Source organism: Apium graveolens, chromosome 5, assembly GCF_009905375.1.
Source record: "Apium graveolens cultivar Ventura chromosome 5, ASM990537v1, whole genome shotgun sequence".
Taxonomy (NCBI): Eukaryota; Viridiplantae; Streptophyta; class Magnoliopsida; order Apiales; family Apiaceae; genus Apium; species Apium graveolens.
In genome coordinates this window covers 115,722,870-115,735,843 of record NC_133651.1, presented here as the reverse complement: position 1 = coordinate 115,735,843, position 12,974 = coordinate 115,722,870, and the positions used below count along the sequence as shown (strand labels likewise).

The window sequence follows — 12,974 nt, the reverse complement described above, 5'->3', positions numbered from 1 at the left end:
ATCCTCCCAACTTACAGGGAATAAAATATATGTATCTCTTATGCCTTCAACCATCAATTTTTAACTCATGGTGAATCATCCTCATCCTGACGATTACATACTTCTCTATTTCTATTGTTACGAGTCTTTAGGGTTTCTTCATACCCAACTCCCTTATCATTCCTCAAACTCTATTGCCTTTATATTCCTTTCCACTTCAATTCCTTTTTATTTTCCTTTCTCTTATCATTATTTCATGAACCAACACAACATAAGCATTGATTTCAAACATCCCGTCATTCTGGATTCGTGTCCTCAGAACGAATCTTGACAACTTTTACAACTTAGGTTCATAATTCATCATACTCGTCCACTTTTGTTCTGGCTCTAAAGCTTTTACACTACATCCATAACCTTGGGAAGTACTTTCCCAAAAATAATTGTCTGAACTTTAATCAATTTATTATGACCTCTGGCTCCGTGCCTTTCTTGGTCTTTCACCAGTGGGTGGTCTCTCTCTTAGGAGGGTAAGTGACAAAAACAGTCTTTTGTGATTCGTCAGTCATTTAGAATCTCAAATGATTCCTGTATTTCCTTTAGCCAGGCTCTTGCCTCGACTGGGTCAACCTGTTCCTTGGAACTCTGAGAGCTTAGCGACTTAAAGGTCATGAAAGAATTTCCTACCGCATTGTTTCCTCAAGGTGGTGGTTGGGGATAATAGTCTAAGTTCTTATTAGACAGGTCCATGAATTGCCGTATAGGAGTACCATCTCGGGTCTCCTTTCCTTACTCGACTTTCTATTTCCTTAGTATGAAATGTTTCATCCTTCTCCCATACTTGGGGTTATCTTATACGTTAAAATCCTCATTTTCTACTCCATTATGTTATGGGTTCCTTCTATCTTGATGGCGACCTCCCTGACTATCACGTTCAGGGTTTGCTCTAAATCTTATTTCTCAAACTAGCTTTCATCTAAGATTTCATCTTTAAGCTCTTGAACATTTGGAACCCAAATTCTGTAGGAATACCTCATTATTCCCTTATCATCTTTCTCGGTATTAATCTTTTATCTAATTGTTGGCTCTCTGCCTTCATTCATCATTTTTTCTGGCACAATATGTTCTTTTCCGATAATTCAGACTGTATTGCAATCTCAAACATCTTTTCGGTACTGGCTCCGGTTACCTTCACTTCTATTTCCATTTTCTCAAAATCTCTCATAAACTCTCCCAAAGACATTATCATCTTGAGTTTCTCCTTTTTACTAAGGGCATCAGCCACCACATTGGCTTTCCCCGAATGATAAAGAATCTCCCAATCAATATTCTTGATTAGCTCTAACCGCCTCCTCTGGCGTATGTTGAGCTCTTTCTACGTGAAAATGCACTAGAGCACTTATGGCTTAGGTAAATCTCGCACTTCTTTCCATACAAGTAGTGCCTCCAATCTTTAGGGCAAAACTATTGCCACGAGCCCAAGCTCATGGGTGAGGATATCGAATTTTTATATTCCCTTAATTGTCTTGACGCGTACGCGATTACCTTGTTGTGCTGTATAAGAAGCATCCTAATTCCTTATGCGAAGCTTTACTACACATCACAAAATCTCCTTTTCCATCCGGCAATGCCATCATAGGGGCCGCCACCAATCTTTGCTTCAGTTCTTAAAAGCTGTTCTCGCATTTCTCTGTCCATTAGAACTTCTCAGTCTTACGAGTAAGCCGCGTTAAAGGGGCTACTATCTTTACAAACTTGAACGAACCTCTGGTAGTGACCGGCCAATCCTACCTCTGGTAGTTGCCCTAACCATGGTCATCAATTCCTCAGTGGTCCTTTATTCATTCTTGTGAGGATCCTTCACAGGATCCTTCTCAGCGATAATCCCTTCTAGGACAACATCCTCAACCGCTACATCCTCAATATGAACATCATCCGGTCCCGTGTTAGGACGCTCTATCGGATCCACAATCTGATCTCCAATACTAATAAAACATCATCGCGTTGTTGCTCCTCAACCTCAGGGTTCGGAGTCCCGCTACCATATACGATAACGAACTATACTTCTATCACGATATTTATAAGGGTTCCCATAAGGGTTTTAACTGTCAGTACTACGTTAGGTAGTCCAACTATGAACTTGGCAAGAGTTCTTATTATCTTAGTGAACTTATTATCTTAACGTCACATCATCTCTGAGGTTTATAACGCTTGGCTTTGATACCATTTCTGTAACACCCCCAAATCCGGGGTCGGGGATCCGGGTTGTCACGAGTTCCATTTCCCATAATAACACTTAATCTTAATAAACAACCAACTACTACATACTGTGACCCCACAATATACACACACACCACAAGTTATTGTCTCAGAGATGAATACCAAAAAAAATAATACAAGTCACTTTATTCCACAATTATATGCCATTACACCTTAAAAGGGTTTCTGAATAAATTTACATTTCCTTGCCATTATTACAATTCATAAATATACATAAGTCTGGTACATCAAAAGTTGAAAGCCTAGCCTATTGGTAGTTCCTACCTCAGCTACAGCGACATCAACGCCTATAGGAAACTGCGGAACGTTTCCTATTCGCTCGCAAATTGGGAACTTGGTCCTGTTCATCTTGTCTATCTGATGTTGTGTAATGAAAGAAGAAAGCAAGGGTGAGCAACAAGCCCACCAAAATAATATGTATACTGATTAACAATATATGAGCATACTCATAGTACTCATGAAAGTCTTGGTCAAAAGAAATGAACCAAGCTGATATCTTAACGCGACCAAGTCGCAAAATATTCAGTATATATATACATATATATATATATACTTTTCACAATCTTTGAAATCCTCTGACATGTATAATATACACAGAGTTCCATTTTATAACTGTATAAAAATATCGTTGCAAGGTGATCTCATATATATAACCTTGTCTCAACGTTTTTCCGAAAATCTTTGACATGCACAAGATAATCATTTACTAGATATAAGTTTAAAAGATGAAGTTACAAGATACTCCAATATACTTATATCCGAATACTACTTGAACTACCACCGTTCAAGTTATAATCAGTTTCAAAAGTTCATCACCCAGATGAGACTACAAGATAAGACTTGAATAGATTCAATCCTTGAAATATCATTATAAATAATGAAGTTACGAGATGCTTCATTAAGTCCCGATATATAAATATATTCATATATATATATATATATATATCTCCCATACATTTCCTGAAAACCTCTGTCATGTAAAGTATGAACAGAGTTGCAATATTCCATAAATTTGGAAAGGAAAGAATTTTGGCATAAACCCGATATCTTGCTGATCAGGCAAAGATACCAATAAGTAAACTTTTCTACTAGTAGATGGACGAATTCCCCACTGGTCATCACCCTGCCCGCAATAGGACCTTATGCTGGACTGCCACTCAGCCACTTACGCATTTGATGGACTCCCACTGAGCCACTTACACTTTCATGGACGCCCACTGAGCCCATGTTGCTTATGCCGACTCAAATAGATGGACTTACTTCCCGAACGTTGGGTAAGTAATCAATTCATTTATCAAAACAGCAACCTCGTTGCGAATATAAAATACACCACAGAGCCGGATCCTTTAGATTTTTGAACGAGTATTCAAGTCCCCTTCTAAAGGAAGATCTTAAATTTGAAAACGAGTTTTGGGATCCGCTCTAAACCTTAAAAGTCATTTTGAAGACTCGAAAACATTTTTAAGAATGTTTGGAGTACTGCTGATTTATTAAAATAAATCAGTCCCAATATATTAGAAAATATCTGAATATTATTATTTAAATAATAATATTCCCAAAAAGGATAATCTCTATAAAATAATCGAAGTAGAAGTGTTAAACTCATACTTGAAATGGGTATTAAATAACCAAAGATATATTTATACGAAAGTATTTTCTTTATTTGAATAATCAAAAATAAGTTTGATTATCGAAACATTATTCTTTAATAAAATAAAGAATATTACTTAGTAAATAATCGGAGTCATAGATCCTCAAATGAATATTCAAATAATATTCATTAGATAATATAAACTGAGTCATAAGCCCTCGAATGAATATTCGAAATAATATTCATTAAATAAAATAAGAGGAGTCATAAGTCCTCGAATAAATATTCAAGTAATATTCATTAGATAATATAAACTGAGTCATAAGCCCTCGAATGAATATTCGAAATAATATTCATTAAATAAAATAAAAGGAGTCATAAGTCCTCGAATGAATATTCAAGTAATATTCATTAAATAATATAAAGTTATCTAATAAACCTTATTCGATTAATAGTTTTAAAAACTATTCATATATATATATATATATATATAATACTCGGGTGCCTCGCCTCCCGGTTTTAGAAAAAGTTCACCTTTTGATCCCCTATACTAAGGGTAAACTCAAATACCGCTTATCTCTAGCATAGGTATTATGCAACTAATAAGCATTTGAACCAACAGATATATAAATCAAGAATACGGAACAGGCATGCATATTTACCATATCACATGCTACAATATATCGCAAGAATTTGCTAATAACAAATATGCATTTATCACAAGATCATGCATATACACATATACATCACAACAACAGTTATACGGGTAGAAAACTTGCCTGAGTGACTAGGGGTAATAAAAGGCCTGGGACGAGTCTGGCAACCTATAAACAACATATAAGTCACAATTAAAGCAAAGTCTCTTATGAATCTATACTGTAACCACTCTAGACTCTAATGCTCGCTTTGCGCTTAACGCTTCACTTAAGTCGCTCGAGTACCCTCGGCTCCACCATTTTTAATAAATTAACCATTAAGAGTTTTAAGGCAATTCTTTCGCGAGTGCCTTAACAACTGCCTATTACACTTTACATAAATGTTTCATACTCCAATTAGTCATTTAGGGTCTTTAACCAATTTTTCAAAGTAAGGCGAGGGGTAATGGTTCGTTCGCGAAATGCCGTTACTTAAAACGGTCGTTTCTCCTAAACCATATATCGGAATCAAACGAACCACATATCAAAACGAAGATCATAACATGAACTATCTAAATATGGCAATGGTCAATACCTAGAAGGGAGTTCTCGGGTCCTAATGTTATGAACAAAAGCAGTCTAAAGTAAATCGGACATTACGACGGCTATGTTTACGCGATTTCCCAATTTTATACCATCTCAAATCGACCACCAATCAATCCCAATTCATTCATACAACCAACATCCCTCCAAAACACACTACAACAGTCCCAACACCTCAAGTTCTTCCAATTTATGTTATTCTCATCATGAATTTAAACTATACTTAATTCCTTTAACAAATCAACAAGATTCAACATTCATTTCACTACCACTCCAACTCAAACTCTAAACAAACAAGCTTCATGCTTTACATATACTATATCAATCATAACCATTCCTAAATACTCAAAACTAAAGCTAGGGTTTGGAGTTTATACCTTCTTGAAACTTCTTAACACAACACAAGAGCTTTGAATGCCTAAAGAACCTTGATCCTTGCTTGTATAACCTTAAACTTTCATAAAATTCAAGAAAACTAAAGTTATTTTTTTGAAAGTTACTATTCACCATCTTCTTCCTTGAATTATTGGAAGAGATTGTGGTTGGAAGAAAGAGAGATTTTTGTGTTTGTGATTTGTTTAGCTTAGCTTGGTTGGTTTTGTTTTGATTTTTGGTTAATTACCTTATTAACCTTATATTTGTGTGGTTATAAACCAACCACACCTCCTCCTTCCCTATGTCATGCTTGCATCACCTTATTGTGTCATCATCTCTTACTTGCCCTCTCCTTATTGGTTGGATGACCTCATCATCCCTAACCTCCTTGATTAACTTCCTAATTGTTTGCCTAATGACCGATGATCTGTTATACGGTTCGCTTAACTTTCGTTTTCGTTTATCGTTTGAGGGATCATACCCGGGATCTTATTACTGGGGTTTTCTTAACCTCTCTCAATACATTATAATCCTTTTATGATCCTCTCTTAAAATCCTTTAATTTAAATCATTTTTATCATGTTACCTTATACTCAATTCTTTCCGTATCTAGTGGATTTCTGGAAAAAATCAAAGTGTTCGGAATTGGATTCTGACGATCTTTACATACACTTATATACCATATAGAGTACTAATAAAATCCCAGAAGATCAATAAAAGAACCCCTACATACTGTGGCATGAAAAGGTTTCTTATTCAGCATAACACTATTCATAAGAGTTTCAAAAATTCCAAAAATTGGGGTTATTACAGGTATGCTAGATTAGTAGTGATTACTTGATTGCTTGATGAACTGACTTCTGCTTCATCTGATTTGGCCATTAAAGCTAGATTGACATAACTAATTTCCTCATATTCATCTACCCCATCAGCTTCCCAGTCATTGTCTTGAGTCAAGAAAGCCCTTTCCTTTTGTTTGAGCAATTCAAATTATTTCTTTTTGTAATCCACAGGCTCAAACTTCTTTCTTTCAGAATCAGGCTTTCTTATTTAAAATAGCTAACAATCCGCTAATTAAAATAAATTACTTAATCAGTTAGTTAAAATATTTAATGTAATACATTGAAGATAAGAGCTAATTGTGAACCAGGGGCTTTGGCGCTTAGATTTGGAAGAAAACAAACTATTTTGGCCAAAAAAAATTAAGAGGTTGTTTGGTTAAAGATGTGTTATCGGGTTGGAATAAAAAAATCGGGGGTTAGAGTGGTACAAAGATCAGGTATCATATCGGATATCATGTGTTTGGTTGATTGTTGTAATAATATTTTTAATTTAAAATATGTTAAGTCAATAATTTTAATTTAATTAAATATATTAATTTTATTATTATTTTAAATATTTTAAATTCATAGATTTTTTTAATAGTAAACATTTATTATTAATTACATAAATAAAAATTAAATAGTAAAATAAAAGCCGATACATATACCCTTACTCATACTCAACTCCCTACTTGGGTACGAAAAACCCGGATTTGAAGAATGGATATGAAATTCTATTTTTCTGAACCAAAAATTAGGTATGGGATTGGAATGATTCAAACTCACGAACCAAACGGCCCTGAGTGATGTACTCGTGCCAATTAACCACCCCCGATCATCCAGATGGGATGACACCGAAATTTTATCAAAAATGCTGGAATATTGTGAAAGTTGAAGTGGTTTCTTTAGTAAGGCGATTTTTTAAACAGGGTTGATTGATCATCAACTGAAAGACATGAACATTGCATTAATCCCTAAGAAACCAAACCCCATGTTCATGAATGATATCAAGCCCATATGGCTTTGTAATGTTCTTTACAAAGTCATTTCCAAGGTCTTGGCTAATAGGTCGAAAGGTGTCATAGACGCTATCATCTCTGAGTCTCAATCCGCTTTTATTCTGGGGCTTTTAATAATAGATGATATAATGATTGCTTTTGAAGTAATGCATTATATGAAGCGGAAGAAGAGAGGGAAGGATTGTTGGATGGCGTTAAAACTAGACATGTCTAAAGCCTATGATCGTGTCGAGTGGAGCTATATGGAAGCCATAATAAAAAAAAATGGGTTTTGATAGTAGAGTGACTCAACTGATTCTGAGTTGCACTTCCTCGGTTCACTATAAATTCTCTCATGCAGGTCGATCCTTCAGTTCAATTATTCCAGAGAGGGGTCTCAGACAAGGAGACCCCTTGTCTTCTTATATATTTTTAATCTGCATTGAGGGTCCCCCTTGTCTTCTTATATATTTTTAATCTGCATTGAGGGTCTTTCTGCTTTATTGAAGGAGTTTAAAAGTCGAAATATTTTTTCTGGTGTTAAGGTGGTCAGAGCAGCTCCTTCCATTAGTCACATGTTCTTCGCCGACGACTCTTATATTTTCTGTAAGGCTGATCTGGCAAGTGCAGATAATGTGCTAATCTTGTTGAAACTCTTTGAACAAGCATCTGGCCAGAAGATTAATGTGGATTAATATTCTGTTTTCTTCATTAAAAACACCCAAGATCAGTTAAAGAAAGATCTAAGTCAGAGACTGGGGTTTCAAAGAAGCTGCAGATAATAGCCATTACTTAGGCCTTCCCAACATGGTTGGTAGGAACAATTCAGTGTTATTTTGCTATATTAAAGAGAAGATGGAAGATCGTATTAAGGGCTGGGATAAAAAATCGATTTATAAAGGAGGAAAAGAAGTTTTGCTGAAAACTATTGCTCAAGCCCTTCCTAGCTACGCTATGAGCGTATTCTTATTGCCAAATGAAATTTGCCACCAGTCAGAGAACCTGATGTGTAGATATTGGTGAAAGACCAGTTCAAAGAAGGAAACGAGCATTCATTGGCAGAGTTGGCAGAGAATGTGCAGAAGAAAATCACAAGGGGGCATGGGATTTCGTAGAGTAAGGGATTATAACTTAGCTCTACTGGGGAATCAAGGTTGGAGGGTTCTGAAACACCCAGAGAAGTTAGTGAGCACAGTTTTCAAGGCACGTTACTACCCGAAAGGAACCTTCCTTAATGCAAAAATTGGCAGTAGTCCAAGCTACATTTGAAGAAGCATCCTTGCAGCTCAGTATGTTATAAAGAAAGGAGTAGGTGTAAATTTGGCAATGGTGATTTGATCAATATCGAATTGGATCCCTGGTTGCTAGAGGAAAGTGATCCATATATTCATACGCGTTCAGAATCTATTCAGGGTCAAAAAGTCTCATCTCTCTTCAACATAACAGACAATAGTTGGGACGTGGACGTGATAGAGGATATTTTTGATCCCAGAGATGTTAACATTATTCTTTCAATCCCAGTTGATAGAGAGGTAAATGACTCTTGGTATTAGAAAAAAGAAAAGTTGGGCAATTACTCGGTCAAGAGTGTTTATCTGTTATTAGAAGGGGAAAGTCACAATCACAACACAATAACTAACTCAAGGTTTTGGCGGAAAATGTGGAATTTAAAAATCCCTCCCATGGTCAAAAACTTTGTATGCCGTTCATGCTCAAACAGTCTTCCCACAAAAGACTTGCTCATCACAAAGCGTGTCCCTGTTAATGTATTGTGTTCAGTATGCAACTGTCATCCAGAGACAACACTTCATATCTTGGTGGAATGTGTATATGTTGTATCTACTTGGACTAAGTTCAATAAGCTTAACGCAGTTGGAGATTACACCAGTTGCAGACTGGTTCCAGCTGGTAACTGAACAACATAACATGGAGGTGATAATGAATACATGTATGGTTTGCTGGTTATTATGGAAGAACAGGAATGATCTCATATGGAACCAAAGAAGCATGGAAGTTTCAGAAGTAGTGAATTCTGCATACCAGTTTCTTAACTATTGGAAAAGTGTTCAAGATCGAACATTCGATCGTTCGATGGGCTTTATGAACCCAGAAGACGGAGACGAACACTTGAAAGTACCCCATGCAAATAGTGTTAAGATTAATACAGACGTTGTTATCTTCGAGGAAACGAACTGTTACAGTTTTGCTTTCGTTGTACGAGATCATGTGGGTAACCTAGTTGAAGCTCGTTCACGATGTTTGGAAGGAAACCCTAGTCCAGAATTGGCAGAAGCTTTGGGTATTAAAGAAGCACTTAGCTGGGTAGCAAATGCAGACAAAAGAAATGTTACTGTCGAGTCTGATTGTTTGCAGGTGGTGCAGCACATCCGTGGCGCAGTCCAAGGAAGTACTATTTTAGGAAGTGTAGTTCAGGAGTAGGGCTGTTCACGAACCGAGCCGAGCCGAGTTTTGATCGAACAGAGCCGAGCTTTAATTTTTTTTTCTGACGAACCGAGCCGAGCCGAGCTTTCTAATCGAACAAAAAACGTGTTCGAGCTCGAGCTCGTTAACTAACGAGCCGAACACGAGCTTGTTCGCGAACATAAACGAGCCGAGCCGAACCGAGTCGAGCCGAGCCAGAAAAAATTCTGGTCAACCGATGTTTGACTGTGAAAATAACTTATCAAATAAATTTATTTTTTTTTGAAAATTTGGTTATATCACTAAAATATATATATCTTGACATCCATACGGTTGGATCGAGGAAAAATATTTTTAAAAAAATCGAAACACCAATTAATGACTAAACACTAGTTAGTGGTAATAGTCAAACTAGTACTTGACTGTTAAAATAACAAACCAAATAAAATAATTTTGGTCTGAAAATTTGGTTATATCATTAAAATATATTTATTTTGACATCCATACGGTTGGATCAATTAAAAATAATTTTAAACAAGTCGAGATACTAATACAGGACTAAACACTAGTTACTAGTACTAGTCAAACTAATATTTGACTGTTAAAATAGCAAACCAAATAAAATTATTTTGATCTGTAACTTTGGTTATATCAATAAAATGTATGTATTATGACATCCATACGGTTGGATCAATATAAAGTATTTTTAAAATAATCAAAACAACAAATCAGGACTAAACACTAATTAGCGGTAATAGTCAAACTAATACTTGACTGTTAAAATAACAAACCAAATAAAATTATTTTGATTTGAAACTTTAGTTATATCATTAAAATATATTTATTTTGACATCCATACGGTTGGATCAATTAGAAATAATTTTAAATAAATCGAGACACCAATACAAGACTAAACATTAGTTACCAAGACTAGTCAAACTAATGTTTGACTATTAAAATAGCAAACCAAATAAAATTATTTTGATCTAAAACTTTGGTTATATCAATAAAATATATTTTTTATGACATCCATACGGTTGGATCAATTAGAAATAATTTTAAATAAATCGAGACACCAATACAAGACTAAACATTAGTTACCAAGACTAGTCAAACTAATGTTTGACTATTTAAATAACAAACCAAATAAATTTATTTTGATCTAAAACTTTGGTTATATCAATAAAATATATATTTTATGACATCCATACGGTTGGATCGATATAAAGTATTTTTAAAATAATCGAAATAACAAATCCGGATTAAACACTAGTTAGCGTTAATAGTCAAACTAATGCTTGACCATAAAATAGAAAATCAAATAAAATTGTTTTTGATGTGAAACTTTGGTTATATCATTGAAATATATATTTTATAACATACATACGGTTGGATAGATGAAAAATATTTTAAAAAAAATCTTAACTAAAATATAATTATGAAGCTACATTTTAAAATTAGAAACTAAAATATAAAATTTCTAAATCACCTCAAAATATATCACATATGGTATGCAAAATTATCGTTGGAAGATAAAAAAAAGTACAGTGAAGTCTGATTTAAAAAAAAAATCATACCTATATAAAAATATTTAGGATATATTAGAATTTTTTGAATTTTAACGAACGAGTTCGAGCCGAGCCGAGCTCGAGCCGAGCCGAGCCGAGCTCGAGCCGAGCTCGAGCCGAGCTCGAGCCGAGCTCGAGCCGAACAACCCTAAACTCGGCTCGAGCTCGATTTGCTTAACGAACATATTTTTCTGTTCGAGCTCGAGCTCGAGTTCGTTAACGAGCCGAGCCGAACGAGCTCTTAACGAGCCGAGCTCGAGCTTGTTCACGAACAGCTCGGTTCGTGAACAGCCCTATTCAGGAGTGCCGTACTTTTCTCGCAAACTTATCTTGTAAAAACGTGAAGTTGAAGTTCGTTAAACGATCTGCGAACATGGTTGTACATTTTGTTGCACGATATACTTGTTTTATAGCTGATCGTATTTGAAGGGTGGGAGATGTCCACTCCAATCAATTTTCATTATATGATGTCAAATGATCTGAGAAGCTAATAAATTTCGATTATATGGAAAGAAAAAAAAATAACCATCCCCGATCAGTCATATACCGGAACCGGGATTAGCAACTTACACGTGCACGCTAGTACGAGTTGGTCCATTGTGATGGCTGCTTTACACTTACCCTTGAAGTCTTTCCATGCTTAACCTTGTTTTCTGTTCACTTTCTCAAACTAACCTACTTTGTTCAATTCTTCCCAAAATGACCTACTTTTTTCAACTCTTCCCAAACTAACCTACTTTTTATATTTTCTAACTTTTAGTTATAATTATAAATTATACATTATTATTAAATTATATATATGTTGAATTAAACAACTTAATAAACTAAAACACATAGACATAATATTTTTATTTAAACCGAAAATATTACAACTTAATAAACTAACAACTTAAAATTAAATTAAAAATATTACATTAAAGATCTTTTTGTGGACAACGTGCACTGCGTCTCGTGTGACCTTGTTGTCCACATTTTCCACAAATTTTACCAGTTTGCGAGTTATCCATTTCTGTGCGAATTCTTTGACTTTGACCTTTGCTGTGCTTTTTCTTCTTTTTCTTCCTCCAATCCTCATTAGGTACGAGCTTTCCATACCCCTCCCAATTATTTGTTATTGGAAATGTCCAATATGATTGATGCGGTATTGGGGAAAATTCATATTGCCACATCTCATATAATTTTGGTAGAGTATGATATGGTTCAATGTATTGCTTCCAATCTAGGTTACATGTCATACAAGCAGCAACTATATGAGAACAAGGAGAGTGATACATGTGTCATTTTCCACAAGAACAATATCCTTTAGAGAGATCTATATGATGCTTGTTGCCACCTTTCCAAAATCCCTTATCTGTTTGTATCTTGCAGTAGTCACCTCAAATACCCCTCTTTCTTGATTGTATGGAATAATCTTATGTGCCGATGCCTTTTCTTCAATCTTTTGAAAGAGCTCTCTCGAATTCTTGCAATATACATGACCATTTTGAAGATCGTTCAGTGTTTGAGTTCGTCTTTCAGCAACAAGTTTGACACTCCGATATATATGTACTCAACCATTGAAGTGACTGGGAGATGACGAGCGGACCATAATTGACCATTATATGTTTCAACCATATTTGTTGTTGCTTGACCATATCGATATCCTCCATCATGAGACATAGTCCACATCTCTAGTGGAATGTATCGTAGCCATTATTTAGCACTCG

General features: G+C 35.3%; 1 protein-coding gene across 1 annotated transcript; it reads left to right on the top strand.

Annotated features, from left to right (window-relative positions):
- The first annotated feature begins 9,043 nt into the window (after nucleotides 1–9,043).
- On the top strand, nucleotides 9,044–9,718 carry LOC141660325 (uncharacterized). The gene has a single exon (XM_074467303.1). The coding sequence runs from the start codon at nucleotides 9,044–9,046 to the stop codon at nucleotides 9,716–9,718; it is 675 nt and encodes a 224-aa protein (XP_074323404.1).
- The last annotated feature ends 3,256 nt before the right edge of the window (nucleotides 9,719–12,974 follow it).